The following is a 17,157-nucleotide window of genomic DNA, read 5'->3' as shown; positions in this document are numbered from 1 at the left end:
GGGGGGGGGGGGGGGGGGATTCCTAATGGAAAAACCTTACTAAGGAGAAATGAGATTTAAAGACTTGCAGGTCATTATGTTATCCGTATCATAGCCACAGGCCCTGGAAGTTGACTGCACAGTCCCTGGATCATAACTGCAAAAATGTGCACTGTGGTGTTTAGCTTCCCAAGGGATGTAATTACTTTTTCCGTGATACCTAGTCCTTGAAATGACCTAAACAAAACATTTCTTTTTATCTTCTTCCTCTGGTATGTGGCAAAGCATATTGCATTTGTTACAACTAGAAATTCCTGCAGTGCAGCCCGGTCCTGTGGGCAGATGGCAGCCGGACTGGCCTGAGGGCTGTTGCTGGTGCAAATCAAAGAGCTCAGAGGTTCTACCCTTGGCAGAAAAATAATTGCTTCTTATCATCCCATCTTCCTTCACTAAAAGCCTGAGAAATGACATGCGATCAGTTGTTAAAAAGTACTCATTGCCATAATAACCGTGAAAGATACTGTCCTACCTTGTCCTCCTGGTGGCTGAGGGATGGCTAACCCTTTTAAAGGATTGTGCAGTTGCTCCTAAAATACATACCCTGTACCTGAGCTTTAAGATGACTTCTGAGTTGCTTAGTTGTTGTAAATCACCCATGCCATTATTTCCATGCATTCTCTGTCCTTTCACAGGCCTCATGTGTGTTTTTTTCCCCACTCTGTTTCAGGGCTCATCGTCGGGGTGATCCTGAGGTACGGCACCCCTGCCACCAGTGGCCATGACAAGTCCCTCAGCTGCACTCAGGAAGACAGGGCCTTCAGCACATTATTAGTCAATGTCAGTGGGAAGTTCTTTGAATACACCCTGAAAGGAGAAATCAGCCCCGGCAAGCTCAACAGCGTAGAGCAGAATGACATGCTGAGGAAGGTGAGATGGGGACACTCAGTGGTTGTTGTCTGACGTGGTGTTTGACTTCCAGTTTTGTCTTGATCTTATGGAGAGAAACCCTTTTAAACTCCTGGAGCATAGGTGGCATTCCTGCCTCTCCGTTTTCCTGGGAAGCTTTGGGGTTATAATGAAGAGAAGAAAGAACCATATTTGAACTTGAGCCTTACAGCTTTGCGAGGTTCAGTGGCTGACTTGGGACACTGATGGTGCGGTGGGTTTGTACATCCCCATTCAGCTGGTCTCTCCAATCCCCATCTTTTCTTTACTATGTCTTTTATTATGGTTTAGGGATGAGGTTGTTTCTTTCTTAAGATTGGTTTCACTTTCAGCTTGTTTATTCAGAATTCAGAAGTATAATTCTTAGTTCTTCATGATTCTTTGGCCATATTCTATAAATATTGATTGAGAATTCCCTCTCATTGGTGATTGATGCCAACGGCTTATTCTTCAGAGGAAGGATATTTCTTAGAATTTGAATCCAAACATTGGTTTTCATTTGATGTTGGGGCTAGCTAAAATACTCCACAGGAAAAAGGATTCTGTATCTCCTTACTTGGGTGATTTTCAGCGTAAGCAAAAGATGTGTATTTATCCTCATATATTCTAGTACCTTATAGACCTGGGCTTATCAGCAGGAAGGCTTCTGGATAAAGTCTAGGGGATACAACTCATGGGAGCTCCTTGTAATATGGAATAAGGCTAATGTGTGTGAAGGCTTGCAGTCAAACACAGAGTATAGCCTGTGCTCCAAAAATTAAATTGTTATTGATCTCAAGATCTACCCTAATCCTTAAAGAAAATTATTCTCAACCTGGAGCATTCAATATGCCCATCTTCTCCTTGTCTCAAATGGCAGTTCTAATGCGCTCTTTTCTTTCAACCCTTCATAAGCCTGCATGGGATGGTGTGGGAGTCAAGAAACTCTTGTGCTGCTTCATGCATTACTGGGTGTGGTGACTTCCAGCAAGCGCCACTCTCTTTGGCCCCAGTATCCTCATACTGCATAGGTATTGTCCAAATCCCCTTCTCGCTAGGACAGTCCCCGCTTTTCAGACTACTCTTACCTTTAGCAAGAAGATAGAATAAAACATAATTTTGAGAGAACCATTCTCTTTGTAATTAGACTGGTTAACATTTCCCGTTTCTAAAGAGAAATGCTAACTTTGGTTTTAATAATTATAATGAAGATTTAATAATTAATTGAAATAAGAGCCAAATAATCTACTACCAGTAAAAAGAACACATTTTTTAAAGAGTTAGGAGGTTAATAGAATGGTTATGTTTTCTGGATGTGATAAGACTTTGATGTCTAATAATTTCACAATGATTTACCTGTATCAAACCTACAGGTAATGTTAGTCCCCTTAGAACTGCTGAATTTATGTTGATGTTTAGGAAACCATTAGCATCGCTGGAGACTTTGATCTAGGCCACATCATGTGTCCCAGAAGGCTGGCCACTCAAAAGAGACTTAAATTTGGTAGCATTATGTCTATAAATGATTCTGTGAGAGGATCCAGAAAATTAATAAGAATGATGACTGCATCTTTTATTGCAGTTGAGCCTTCATAAAGGTTTGCTAAAAATCAAGATGTTTTCTTTCTTGTTTAAAAACATTGACCAAAAGCTTTGTATGAGGTCTCAAAATTGCACTGTACTATCGTATAGTAATATGTATTAAACAGCAGAGCAAGAGTAGAACTCACAAGTGCTATGTGGACAAGAACACGTCAGCCCACAGGGGAGCTGTGGCTTCTCTTCTGTGATGAGCTCATGCTTTTCACATTTATGTCACGTGCTTTAAATATTCACACTTTAGCCAGTGGCTTAAAATATTAAGCAAACATCATAGCACCAATTGGTATTAAAGTAAAAATGAGCTTTTTTCCTTTTAAACTTTTAGGTAACGTTTGACCCAGAGGTCTTTTTCAACATTCTGCTGCCTCCAATTATTTTCCATGCTGGATACAGTTTGAAGAAGGTAAGAGATTTTTGCCAGTATTTCTTTTTTTTTTTCAAGCTTAAAAATAGTCATAAATTATCCACAGATAACAACATAATGACATTCTTGGGGCAAATGATCATAAAAACAAAAGCTTTGTATAGTTGAAAAATGAAATATATCATACTGTAAACACATTCCAAACTATTGCTCATAATAGTACACGTGTGTGTGGTATATAAGGTAATGCCACAAAGTGGGTCTGGTGTACCTGTACCAATTACTTCATGGAAACTATGGAAAGAATTCCCACGACAGATTTCTTGCTGGTTGACCTTTTAATAATGTTATTGCTTGGTTTAAAGTTTTAGTTTCTCTTGATAGGTAGAAAGGCTTTAAATTATGTAAGGAGTATGATTTTTTGCCAGTATTTCTTAAAGTATGGGGATCTCTGTGTTAATTTACCTGCATAATTTTCTAGTTTTTTACTTCTCCCAGATTGCTTATTACTGTGTTCCGTACCCACTCAGGGACTATAGTTGACTCATCATCAGTGATTCATTTTTGTTTTAAAATCTGGAACTGTCATACATTGCCAGTGGGAATGGAAATGGCAGAGCCATTCTGAAAAAGAGTTCCTCAGTTTCTTATAAAACTAAAGTTGAAATTCCCATAGGACCCAGCAATTTTATTCCTGAGGATTTATCCCAGAGAAATGAAAACTTATATTCACACAAAAACCTGTATGTGATTATTCATAGCAACTTTATTTGTAATAGCCTCAAACTGGAAACAACTAAAATGTCCTACAGTAAGTGATGGTTAATGAACATCCATACCATGGGATACTACTTACCAATAAAATGCAGCAAACTATTGATATATACAGCACTCTGTATGGATCTCAAAGGCATTATGCTGAGTGAAAAAAAATCCAATCACGAAAGGTCACATACTGTATGATATCATTTTGTAGCATTCTAGAAATAACAAAATTATAGGGATGGAGAACAGATTAGTGGTTTCCAGGGATTAGGGATGTGGGAGTGAGAGGGGATGTGTGTGACTATGAAGGGAGAGCATGAGGGAGATTTTTCTGATGATAAAACAGTTCTGTGTTTTGATGGCAGTGGTGCTTACATGAATCGACCCATGCAATAAAATGACTAGTTTAAGAGGCAAACATCATGTGCCTATAATATATACAGGCAGCACCCTCATTTGGTCACTGTGGTATGTCAAGTCTTTGAAGGCTTCTCTTCTGAGCAGTGGTTTAAGGACAGTAGGCATTCCTTGACACCTTCTTCTGCCTCAAAGAGAGGCAAGCATTGGGGAAGACCAAAGCCAAGTCCTCAGATCCTCTGTCTGGAACACAGGCCAGAGGATGCCCGCAGCCTTTTGTGTGGCCATACTTCATGGTGGATTCTCGATCCAGGCTGAGTTCTTGTGTCTTGTTTGTCTCTGATGTTGCTCGGCTGTCATGCCAGGACTCTCTTGCCTCTTTAAATTTTAAGATAAAGTGTTCCTGGCCCCTGTTTAATTAGGGTATTTGGAGGGATTTTGTTCATCTGTTTTTGTTAAATAGCTCTGATTGTCCAATGAAAATAATTTATGCCTTGAAGAGTAAGAGCCATGGCTCAGGATCGCAAGAACATGGATTTTCCCCATCAGAATATTCCACAGGCTTAATGAGAAGTAAATGTGTGTGTGTGTGCGCACGCGCGCACACGTGTGTTTTAAGGAAGCCAATAAATGTAGAGGCATTAAGAGAATTACAGTTTTGCCACCCCTTTCTGAATAATTGCTATATCGTATACCCATGTAAGTATATGAACATATCTATCAACTTGCCCATCCTTTTAAAAAAAATCCTCACCCGAGGATATTTTTTGAAGGGAGGGAGAGAGACAGAGAGAGAAACATTGATATGAGAGAGACACATCCATCGGTTGCCTCCTGCATATGCCCTAACCGGGGCCTGGGGTGGAACCTGTAACTGAGGTACATGCTCTTGACCAAAATCGAGGTTGTGACCCTTCAGTCCGTGGGCTGACTCTCTAACCACTGAGAAAACTGGCTAGAGCAAAAACTTGCCCATCTTAACTGGAATTAGTTGTTTCTCATTTCTTCACATCTATCTTTCCCAGGCTCTAAATATTAATCCAGATAAATATCAGGAGACACCACAAATGCCATGAGCTGATTCTTAGGACATTCTGTTTTCTGATACTGAATCAAGCAGAAAGCTCCTTAGGTGGCACTTTCATGCTTTATTAGTTTCAAACTTATATCTGTAATGATCTTCTAAGGTTCTACCAGAACTGGAAGTGACTAACTGAATCACTAGAGTAAAATGGTTTGGGTTAAATTTATTAAAACAATCGGTCTGCTTATACACATGCATGTGTGCGTGCACATGCGCGTGCACAGACACACACACTTAATGTAATTTAATATAACTGGTTGCAGTGGTTGTGTCTGAAATTTATTAAGACTTTGCTTGCTTGATCAGTGATTGGTAAGACAAAGGATATTTTAAAACCATGATGTTCAAGGGCAAATTCAGGAGTAATGTTTATTATGACTTGATATAACGGAAGCAGTAAGTAAAGTTTCACTTTTTAGAGACTTTGAATGTGTTTCTAATGCTTACTGTCAAAAAATCACAATGTGATTCCTGCTTTTCTGTTTTATTCAGAGACACTTTTTCAGAAATCTTGGGTCTATTCTGGCCTATGCCTTTTTGGGGACTGCTGTTTCCTGCTTCATTATCGGGTAAGGGACTCTTTGCCATGTAACCTAATTAACACATTTTCCAAAGAGTTGAGTTCTATGTGGGTCCACAGAGTCCAGTCTTTCCCCCCAGCTTCATTGAGATATAATTGACACATAACATTGCGTAAGTTTAAGATGTACAAGGTGTTGATTTTATATATTTATAAATTGCAGAATGATTACCAGCAAAGCATTAGCTAACACCTCCATCCTGTCACAGTTACCTTTTTTGTGGTGAGAACATTTGAGACCTACTCTCTTATCAACATTCAAGTATATGTTACAGTGTTATGATCTATAATCACCATGCTGTACATTAGATCCCCAAACTTGTTCACCTTATTACTGGAAGTTTGTACCCTTGAGCAACATCTCCCCATTCCCCCACCACCCAGCCGCTGACAATCACCAGAGTCCAGTATTTTGACATTTATGATAATGGCATATAAGGTCTAAAGCCACATTTCCAGTGTGGTAGCTATTAGCCAAATGCGGCTATTAAAATTAAGATTCATTAAAATGAAATAAGATTATACCCAGTCTCCAGATCTTGGTTTCTAATATCGTTCTTCAATAAAAAGAATCAGGGCCCTTTGCAGAAATGGCTGATTCTAGGGCTGGGGCAGCAAATATACAAGAGAAGGATGGAGAATCTTATAATGCCACAAAAATAAGGAAGTGCTCAGAAAGCAAACATTGGTGATGATGGGAGGCAAGAGGGAGGAAAAGCTGCAGAGACGTCTAGCGACCATGTCTAAGCTTGCGGTAGAAGGAAATAAAGAGAAAGGTGTGGTTTCAGGAAATATTGAAAGGGTTGATGAAAGAAGCCTTTGGTAAGCAACAAAGGGCAAATCCAGTCTGTATCACAGAGTTACTGTAAGTTGAAATAGAACTGTTCAAGTTTCTGGAACAGTCCTGGCACACAGTAAGCAAACACTAAGTTATACTTACTTATTCTCAAAAGGATTAAATTCTGCAAATAGTCCTTGAGCTCCTAGCTTAGTCAGTCTACTTGTTCTAGGCACCCAGGATACAAAGACAAGCAAGGGCATGGTTCCGACTATCAAGAATTTTATTATCAGAGGATTGGCTTTATGGTACAATGAGCCTATTCTGTGGTTATTTTTATTCCTGTCACATGCTTATTGATTTTAGAGAGAGGGGAAGGGGAGAGAGAGAGAGAGAGAGAGAGAGAGAGAGAGAGAGAGAGAGAGAGAGAACTAGGCCTTTTAACACTCCTCACTCATCCTAATTTGTAAGCTGTCCTGTTGGAAATGTAATACTGAACTTGGTGGTCCCTTTTGGGTCGCACATTCTGTAGCATAAGGAGGGCTCCTGCTGGCCTGCCAAACCCATGCAACGAATGGAATGCCAGATATGCCAATGGGTACACTGATATTTTAATTGGATATTTAGAGAGTTGTGCCTCTTTTCCCGTCTTTGAAATAATTCTTGGCGGAAAAGATTGATCACTTGAATCTTTGTAGCTAACCCATTTTTTTCCTCTCCAGCTTCATCCAGTCTACTCATTTCCATGACTTTAAACATACTATCTTAGAATCCTGTGAGTTTTATGGCAATTTATTACATATTATGCAGGGTTCTTTCTCTTTCTTTCTTCTCTATTACTCAATTGCTTAAGATGCCTTTGTTGCTAATTGAGGAGCATACTTTATAATTGTAAATAAGCACAACTTTAACAAATGGTATGTTCAAATGTTTCAGCAAGATGACATTAACTGCAAATAATTACTTGGTGCCAAAGTCGTATTGCACATGTTCCTGGTAAGTGTCCAACCACAGCAGCTGCCTGATGTTTTCATGACTCTTGAAGTACAATATTCTAGTACTACTCTGCTTGCATATTTGCTCGGTTTCTCATTTAAGAGAGTTCTCTTTAATTTTCTCTCTGACATAGTTTGTCTTCCCTCCTTACAGAAATCTCATGTATGGTGTAGTGAAGCTCATGAAGATGGTGGGACAGCTTTCGGATAAATTTTACTACACAGATTGTCTCTTTTTTGGAGCAATTATCTCTGCCACTGACCCAGGTATTTGCATACTTGGCATTTTCATTATGACATTTCATTATTTAAATCTTAAAAAGCTCAGAGTAATCATGAACTTTTGTTGCAGTAGGGAGACTGTAGTATTAACGTGGAATGGTGGAGAAAGAGACCACTAAGTGGTCTAACAGAGATGACTTTTCCCTATTGTTCTTATTCCAATTAATTGCGATAAAACACAGAACAAAATATACCATTTTAACTATTTTTTAAGTGTACAATTCAGTAGTGTTAAATGTATTCACATTGTTGTCTAACCAACCTCCAGAACTTTCTCATCTTGTAAAACTGAAACTTAAAACTTCCCATTAAACAACTTCCCATTTCCTCCTCCCCCAGTCCCTGGCAAACCACCATTCCACTTTCTGTTTCTGTGAGTTGCACTACTCTAAGTACCTCATATACGTGGAATCATACAGTATTTGTCTTTTTGTGACTGGCTTATTTCACTTCACATAACATCTTCGAGGTTCATCCATGTTATAGCATGTACCAGAATTTCCTTCCTTTTAAAGCCCAAATAATATTCCATTATATGGATTTTGTTTAGCGGTCCATCTGCCAATGGACACTTGGGTTGCTTTCACCTGTATTACCTTTTTGTCTTTCATTTGAGAATGTCCAGTTTGTTCATAATTTTTATACATAGACTACCTTCTTTTTCAGTGCTGTGCTTTTGCCTTTCAGGAAACGTATCATTTGGTTTAAATAACAGTTATTCTTCGTGAAATGTATACGATACCTGTAGTGAATGTAATTTAATTTGTAAACTCCTTTCGTGCAATGTTCCTGCATGACTTCACATTGTGATGTAGTTCTTATACATAAATTTCTTACCTTGTATTTTTCAAGTCTAGAATCAGTTAAACCAATTCTTAAGAGTTACACCAGTTCTTATTATATGTCTTTCCTCCCCTGCAGCTCAAAAACAAACAAGCAAAATAAAACAAGACAACCTCTCTTCTCCAAGTCAGAACCCATAATTAAATCAGTTTGCATAAAATAGTTACAGCTATTCCTTCCTTTAATGTCAACTATTGAGGGTACACTTTAGGGAAAGAATTTACGGAGAAAAAGCTGATCCTGTCCTAATAGTGGGGATGGAAAGGTCTATGATGTCCTCTAACATTCTGGACAGAAAATTCCCCTCCTACTTCACCATGCCTCTTGGGGGTTCTCTAGATCAGTGCTATCCATGGACCTTTGTGTGACGGTAGAAATGTTCTGTAACCTTCCCAGTCCATTGTGGTAGCCAGTAGTCACATGTGGCTTTTTTGAAATGTGATAGTGCAACTGAAGAACTGAATTTTAAATTTTATTTTGTAATTTAAATTTAAGTAGCCACACGTGGATAGCACAGCTCTAGACAGTTATGTGGTTCTGAAAAATCTCAATGTTCCCCAAACCATTGACCCTCTTATCACCATATTTTATTCCCAACACTCTACCAGTAAGTATCTGTATTGAAGAGTTGGTTGGTTGAAGCACCCTTGTTTGTGTAAAGAATGTGGGATGTGGAGTTGTAGGCAGAGGTTTTCAATGAAGCCCTGTCAGTCACTGAGCTGGTGGCCTATCAGTTCCATGTCAGTTTCCTCATTTATGAAGTAGGAATAATGGTACCTATTTTTTACTGCTATTGTGAAGATTAAATGACATAACACATGTAAAGCATGAGCATAGCACCTGCTAATTATATTGGTCTCTAGCCACATCTGAATCAGGCAGAGATTTCTCTGTTTTCCTCGTGTGCTTTTTAAAAAATAAATAACAGGTCATCTCTTAACCCCAGCACATTTCTAAAGAGCACTCTGAAAGTGGCTTTATTATTTTAATACTGTAATGTCTGTGACTATCTCCAAACGTGTCTATTAAGAAATAGATTCCTGCTTAGTTGATATGGCTCAGTGGTTGAGCGTCAACCTATAAACCAGGAGGTCATGGTTTGTTCTCAGTCAGGGAACATGCCCAGGTTGGCTTGATCCCCCCCACTGTGGGGCGTGCAGGAGGCAGCTGATCTATGATTCTCTCTCATCGTTGATGTTTTCTATCTCTCTCTCCCTCTCCCTTCCTCTCTGAAATCAATAAAAATATTTTTAAAAATGAAATAGATTCGTCATAAGTCTAGGAAAGGTCTTTGTTTCTCTGAAAATATATTAGTATCACCAACAAGCAAAGGGAGGTTAGTGTAACATAAAGATTACTGAAATTATGTTTTCTGAGCTATTAGTGTTGCTTCATTTAATTGGATAAAAAGGCTTATTTTTCCAGATTATCTTTGTAATTGTTTGTGCCACTTTACTGTGTCCATCCTGTGGTGGAAAATAATAGCAGACATTTCCATGGTACACCCTTTTTTTTTTGCCTATGAAGATTGGCATAGTAAGGGTTTAATATAAATTGAAAGTTCTAGGAAATGGAAAGTGAAATCTTAATAAACATGAGGACATTAACTGCTTTTTAATGGAAATCTTTCTGAAATGTAGAATGTTTTTTAAAATTAAAGGTGTTTCACCAGCTTCCCAAAAGTCAGTTTGAAAACTCGGACCATCAAGTAAAAACTAAAGTATAGAGTTAGAGGGGACCATAAGACCAAATTGACTTCTTGTGTCTGGTACATCAAACAAAACTTCTGGCATTGGGATATATGTAGTGGTATTGACTGATATGAAAGAATAAAAGTCTTTGTCTCTGATTACTCTACTTGGCTTGAGACACCAGTCTTTGGTCTTCCTATTGAAGAGGATACCACATGGGTGGAATGGTGGAAGCTGCTCTGTGACCAGGAGCCCTCTCCATTCTGTGGTTATATGTCATGGGTGCCATGTGCCATCTTTGTGGACTATTACTTTAGATGGATCCACAGTTCAGGAAAGAAAATGAAATTTCCAATCCATAGTGTATTCTTAGGCAGCTACCAAAGAAAATGAATGCTATTCCTTCTTATGAACCATTATGAAGTGACTCCTCTCATTTTAATTTTGTCATTTTTATACCCCTCGAGTCAATCAAGCCTACTCACAGGTTTTAAAATCTATGATTGGTGTCAAAGTGTAATTCTCTAGTGGCATCCCTCAGGCTGGTCAGTATTTCTTTTTTTAAAAAAAATACATTTTTTATTGATTTCAGAGAGGAAGGAAGAGGGAGAGATAGAAACATCATTAATGATGAGAATCATTGATTGGCTGCCTCCTGCTCACCCCCTATTGGGGATCAAGCCCGCAACCTGGGCATGTGCCCTTGACCAGAATTGAACCTGGGACCCTTCAGTCCACAGGCTGACACTCTATCTGCTGAGCCAAACCAGCCAGGGCTGGTCAGTATTTCTTTTATCCTTTTTTGACTCAGTTCAAATCTGCCACCTGCCTAGTTCTTCTTCTCTAATTCTTTCAGTTACTTGCTCCCATAGCTCCTAAGTCGTCTACTTTGTACACAATTCTTACCTCTTTGTACTGAATGTTCGCAAGTGCTAAGTGCTCTTTAGTACACAGATGAAGTGTTCAGGGAAAGTTAGTTGAATGAACAAATTAAGGCTCTTGATATTTCCTTCTTCCCCTATCTGCTATTTTATTATCTCCCTCCCCCCCCCCCGTGCTTTTTAGATAGCTGTACCAGCAGTCATCAGTCAGTTCATTGTAATTTCTCTGTTCTTATCCAGTTGGAAACAGCTGATGTGACCCTGTTCTCTGATTCCAAAGGTCCTGCTGGGGGTGGAAGAGTCTGTTTACTCCCCATTTTAGAAGTCACTTACCCAGTCTTCCATCCCCTCCCCCCAGTCATCTTCCTGGTGTTAGCACTCATATTCCTAATCTTGGTTGGGCTCAGCCTTGCCCAGGGGTGGGGGGAATGGGCAGAGTTCCTGTTCTGTTTTTTTCTTTTAAAAAATATGTTTTTATTGATTTTAGAGAGAGAGGAAGGGAGAGGGATAGAGAGAGAGAAACATCCATGATGAGAGAGAATCATTGATCGGCTGCCTCCTGCATGCTACCTACTGGGGATCGAGCCCGCAACCCAGGCATGTGTCCTGACAGAGAATGGATCTTGTGACCTCTTGGTTCATGTGTCTACACACAACCGCTGACCCACATCGGCCTGGCTCTGTCCTGTTTTATAAGGTGATTGGCGGGAGGAATGAGAAATAAAAATTCAGAGCAGTCAGATTCAGATCAGTGCTATATAAATGTTAATTGTTTTAATTATGCAAGCTAGCCTTCATTGTCATGGATATATGAGTTAACTATACTTTTTTAACTACTGGTAACTGTAGTATTTCAGGAAAATAGTAAAGTCAGAAGAGCTTTTGAAAATCATGTAGCTCAAACCCTCACTTGGCTAAAATCTTTAGACTTTGCTGTGTGCTGAGTTCTCATAGCTAGTGGGTGGCTGTGTTGGATGCCTCTGTGTGCCCCTCTAGAGTTACTCGCCACCCTTCTCTACTTTCTTCTCCATGCCAAGCGGCTGACTTGTATGGAAGAGTTCAGAGTTCCTTTGCCCTCTGGTTTCCCGTTGGATTCATCCACAGGGGATCACTAGTGTGAAGATGGAAGGAAGGTGGAAATTCAGGGTCCCTGAGGTCTGGCTGCGTCCCTTGATCAAAGGTCATAGCTCCTGTCAGGTGACCATCTCTGTAGAGTTCCTGGTCTGACAATCATTCCTTCTCTGGCCCCTTCCGGCCTAGGGGTGGTATAAAGCTCCCTGTTTTAGCCTCAAGTGCTGCCCTCTCCCTTGTGGCTTTCCTGTACTTTCCCCACACTTCTATAAATAATCCCTTATTAAACACTCCTCAAATTGCTCAATTTGAGGGTGTGCCATCTGTTTCCTGCCAGGACCCTGACTCATAAAGTCCTGGGACCCAGATCTCCTGGGCTGTCAGCCCTGTGTTCTGTTTGTGGAGATTAGCCTCCATCAGTCTTGAGTCCCTGAGTGACTGATGTGAACAGAGGCCTCCGGTGCCAGCACTCAGTGGACATGTTGTATGAGTAATGGATAAAACTATTCTTGGGTTCAACTGCTGAGGTTTTAGGAAATTTTAAAAAATATGTGTTTTTAATTGATTGCGGAGAGGAAGGGAGGGGAGAGAGAGAAACATCCATGATGAGAGAGAATCATTGATTGGCTGCCTCCTGCATGATCCTTACTGGGGATTGAGCCCACAACCCAGGCATGTGTCCTGACCAGGAATTGAACCATGACCTTCCTGGTTCATGGATCAATGCTCAACCACTGAGCCACACTGGCCAAGCTTAGGAATTTTGATATTGCAGTAGAAGGTGGCCCATTATACAAGGCCTGATTTATTTTCTCTAAGTTGGGAGAAATGATAGTGCTACCCACAGGCTTTTATGAGGACTAAGTGAGATTGTAAAATGTTTAGCATAGTGCCTGCTTCATGGTAAATCCTTAATAATTGTTATTATCGTTGTTAACTTTTCTTCGACATTGGGTTAAAAACAAGACAATTCTTTTGTCATATACAGTTGGCCCTTGAACAACACAGGTTTGAACTGCATGGGTCCACTTACATGCGTGGTTTTTTCAATAAATACTTGTACTATTTTCAGTCCACAGTTGGGAGTCTGCAGATGTGGAAGGCACTGATCTACTCCATCATATAGGGGATTTGAGCATCTTCGGATTTGGATATTCACAGGGGATTTGGAACCAATTCCCTGTGGATACTGAGGGACAACTAAGTTTTGAGGGAGACAAAAATTATATGGATTTTCGACTGTGCAAGGGGGTCAGCACCCCAACCCCACATTGTTTAAGGGTCAACGGTAATGATAAGCTAGTAGAGTTTTGTATTAGTTGGGGTTCTTCAGGCAAACAGAGCAAATAGGAGATGTATGTGGTGTGTGTGTGTGTGTGTGTGTGTGTATGTGTGTGTGTGTGTGTGTGTGTATGTGTGTGTAAGAGAGAGAGAGAGAGAAAGAGATTGAAATTGAGAAATTATAAGGAATTGACTCATGCAATTATGGAGGCTGAGAAGTCCCAAGATCAGCAGTCCTAAATCCTAAGAACCAGGAAAGCCAATGCTATAGTTCCAGTCCAAGTCCAAAGGTAGGAGGAGACTGACATCCCAGCTGAAAGACAGCTAGGCAGAGAGATGATTGAGTTCTCCATTACTGTCTTTTTGTTCTAGTCAAGCCTTTAACAGACTGGATGTGTCTCACCCACATTACACAGCTACCTGACAGAGTAGCCTCATGAATTCACAACTACCCATTGGTGGGGTAAAACCAGCAGCAGAAGTGAGACTTAGAGCTAGAAGCAGCAGATGTGCTGAGGAAGCAGAGGGGAAAAGAGGGGGCTGCTGGTCATTTTAACTGTCAGGGAACCCAGAAATTTCCCACAAGTATTCACACTCAAAATGAGAGGTCCCCACTGGGAGTAAACAACTTCATAGGCATGTTAGATAACAACAGTAAAACTGGGAGGGACTTTATGGGCTTCAGTTGGTGGGTGTGGGCAGGCAAGGAGACTAGAGGAGGTGTGAGACTTCTGGAGAGACCTGAGCCTCCAGGGCTCTCAGAAAATACCCAGGGAAGATCTATCTGGAAGCCACTCCCTATACATGAACTGCTAGGACCATGGACCTCGATTGATGGGGCTTTGAAGGAGAAAGAAAGCTAAGAAAGTGGAGGAGGAGAGCAGATTAAGTAGATCTGAGTGCTGGGGATGTGGCTACACCCAAAGGCCATGTTTTTAATACTTCAATGTAAAACCAGAAGAGGGAGCCCGAGAGCCATGAAACAAGGAAATCTACTCTGGGCCTCCTACCTCTGACTTAATATGAGGAGCAGAAATGGATTGAGGTTGAACTTCTTGCAAACATATTATAATCAGAAAAATGAAGGTAATCATTCTGAATAATCAAGTTACAGAAAGTGGAGTCATACCAGAAAACTAGGGTCCCAAGGCAGACAAAACGTTATTAATATTTCAACAGAACCTAAAGGAAATTTTAAAAAATGATAGAAGTTATGAAAGAACTGTGTATATCATTATTAGAAAATTTAAAAGTGAGAGGACTAAACAATAGGACATCATGAAAAGGGAGTCAGACAAAAGCAATGGAGGGGGGACCCGTGAAGTGAAAGAGATGTTAAAAAGTACATATTTTAAAAAATAAATGTTAAAGTGGGCAAAACCAAACGATAGTGTCAGGGAATACACATTGGGTGGCCAAACTATAAGGAAATGAAAGGAAGCGATTACTATAAAATCAGGTTAATGGTTGTTACTTTTGAGTGAAGGAAGAGTTTGAGATTGGGATGAAGCATACGGGGGAGTTCTGTGGAGCTGGCGAAGTTCCATTTCTTGAACTGGATGATGGTTATATGAGTGCTTTGGCTTATAATTCACTAAGCTACACATTTGTTTGGTTTATTTTTCTAATTGTATCAGTTTGTGATGCTTTTGGCTGCAAATAACAGAAAAACCTGGCAATACCAGCTTAAACAAATAGCTGTTTATCTTGGCTAACAGTCCTGAGCTGGTGCCCAGGCTCCTACTACAATCAGGCATCCAGATGCTCAGTGCACAGTGCTACTCTGTCTTGTGGGTAGAGACCAGGGATGCTGCTAGCTGTCCTACAATGCACAAGGCAGCCCCTCACAACAAAGAATTTTCTAGTCCCAAATGTCAATGGAACCAAAGTTGAGAAAGTCCAAACCCCTTTCAGGTCAACACTGATTTAATAATCATAGTAATATGTTTGTAGTCATTTTAACTTTCATTCTTTAACAAGTATACAGTGAATTGGGTTTTTCCTGAGGCTGTATTAACGTGTGATATTGACTGTCTTTTGATCAAATGCAGAAACAGAGATAAGAACCATCTGTCTTACATTAATCAAGATTTTAAAAGGTGTGAAAAAATATGAAACAATGGCTCTCTTCTCACTATTTTTTTTGTTTGGAAAATATAATTGCTTTCTATTAAAATATGTAATCACATAATAGGTTTATTAGTAATTTTAAATGAATACATATTTATTTTTTTCTGCTTTACTCAATGCAGTATATATTGGTAGCTTATAAAACTAAAGCTCTTTTGGGGCCTCAATGATTTTTCAGAGTGTAAAGGTGTCCCGAAGCCAAAAGTTTGAGAACTGCTGGTCTGGAGACTAGCTGATTTTTAAACACTTAAGAAATATGGATACTATGAGAAGTGTAATTACGTATAGTCTGTCCTAAACAAAGACTTATTTTAGAAATCGTCATTAAAGCCTTCTCTTGCTCCCTAACCCTCTGCTGGGCTCTGGGAGCACAGTGGTCAATAAAATAACGTTTCTGCCCAATGGTAGAGCCGAATCGTATTCATTGTGATTATGCACTTTTTAAAAATATATTTTTATTGATTTCAGAGAGGAAGGGAGAGGGAGAGAGAGAAACATCAATGATGAGAGAGAATCATAGATCTTCTGCCTCCTGCATGACCCCTACTGGGGATCGAGCCTGTAACCCGGGCATGTGCCCTGACCGGGAATCGATCCCTGACCTCCTGGTTCATAGGTCAACGCTCAACCACTGAGCCACGCTGGCCGGGCAATTGTGATTATGTATTTTAAAGTTCTGTAATAGAGGTTGTTTCAAAGTGTGACAGGCTTCCAGTGGAAAGGGCAGTGTTTCAGTGCAGTGTTATTATAATCCAGCATCATCTCACCACTCATCCTGATTAGGAAGATTGCCATCCTCACTTCTGCCATAGACAGACAACGCGCCGTTGACTCCAAACTGCCCTGTCCCACTGAACATAAGAATTGCTTCTATAAATTTGTCATCGATGGCTTAAGGTTAGAAACAGAAACTAACTGATGTGCTTTTGCTCACTTTTTAGTCACTGTACTGGCGATATTTAATGAGTTACATGCAGACGTGGACCTCTATGCACTTCTGTTTGGAGAAAGCGTCCTAAATGATGCTGTTGCCATTGTGCTGTCCTCGTAAGTAACACTATGTCTGCCCGGGGAAGAGAGACTGGCTTCCTGAATGCTCAGAGGCCCGTCTGAAAAGTGTTAAATTATTGAATTGGGTGTTTTTCTAAATGAGGTTTCTCAGCTTGATGGATAATGTTACACTGCTTTGTCCAGTCGTCAGCAATCAGAATGTTGTACCAGCGTAGCATGGTGACTGCAGATTAAGTTCAATGAAGACACCCTAGGGCAGCGGTTCTCAACCTGTGGGTCGCGACCCCTTGGCGGTCGAACGACCGTTTCACAGGGGTTGCCTAAGACCATCCTGCCTATCAGATATTTACATGACGATTCATCACAGTAGCAACATGACAGTGATGAAGTAGCAATGAAAATAATTTTATGGTTGGGTCACAACATGAGGAACTGTATTTAAAGGGCCAGAAGGTTGAGAACCACTGCCATAGGGAGTGCCTGGTGGACTGTACATACCATGTTTGTTGATAGTTTTTGGTACCATGGTGTAAAGCCAG

General features: G+C 40.2%; 1 protein-coding gene across 2 annotated transcripts in view; it reads left to right on the top strand.

The window, feature by feature from the left end:
* Positions 1 to 633: 633 nt before the first annotated feature.
* The window catches only part of SLC9A7 (solute carrier family 9, subfamily A (NHE7, cation proton antiporter 7), member 7), a 66,212-nt gene continuing 49,688 nt past the window's right edge, over positions 634 to 17,157 (top strand). For both annotated transcript variants that reach the window (XM_014544051.1, XM_005871599.2), the window contains exons 1-5: positions 634 to 906; positions 2,831 to 2,908; positions 5,568 to 5,644; positions 7,583 to 7,695; positions 16,549 to 16,654. In XM_014544051.1, the coding sequence (XP_014399537.1) occupies positions 649 to 906; positions 2,831 to 2,908; positions 5,568 to 5,644; positions 7,583 to 7,695; positions 16,549 to 16,654 (632 nt within the window). In that variant the 5' untranslated portion in view covers positions 634 to 648. The remainder of the gene's footprint in view (positions 907 to 2,830; positions 2,909 to 5,567; positions 5,645 to 7,582; positions 7,696 to 16,548; positions 16,655 to 17,157) is intronic.

The sequence above is a fragment of the Myotis brandtii genome, unplaced genomic scaffold, assembly GCF_000412655.1.
Source record: "Myotis brandtii unplaced genomic scaffold, ASM41265v1 scaffold349, whole genome shotgun sequence".
Taxonomy (NCBI): Eukaryota; Metazoa; Chordata; class Mammalia; order Chiroptera; family Vespertilionidae; genus Myotis; species Myotis brandtii.
Note: the sequence above shows the minus strand (reverse complement) of the source record. Positions and strands in the feature narration are given on the sequence as shown.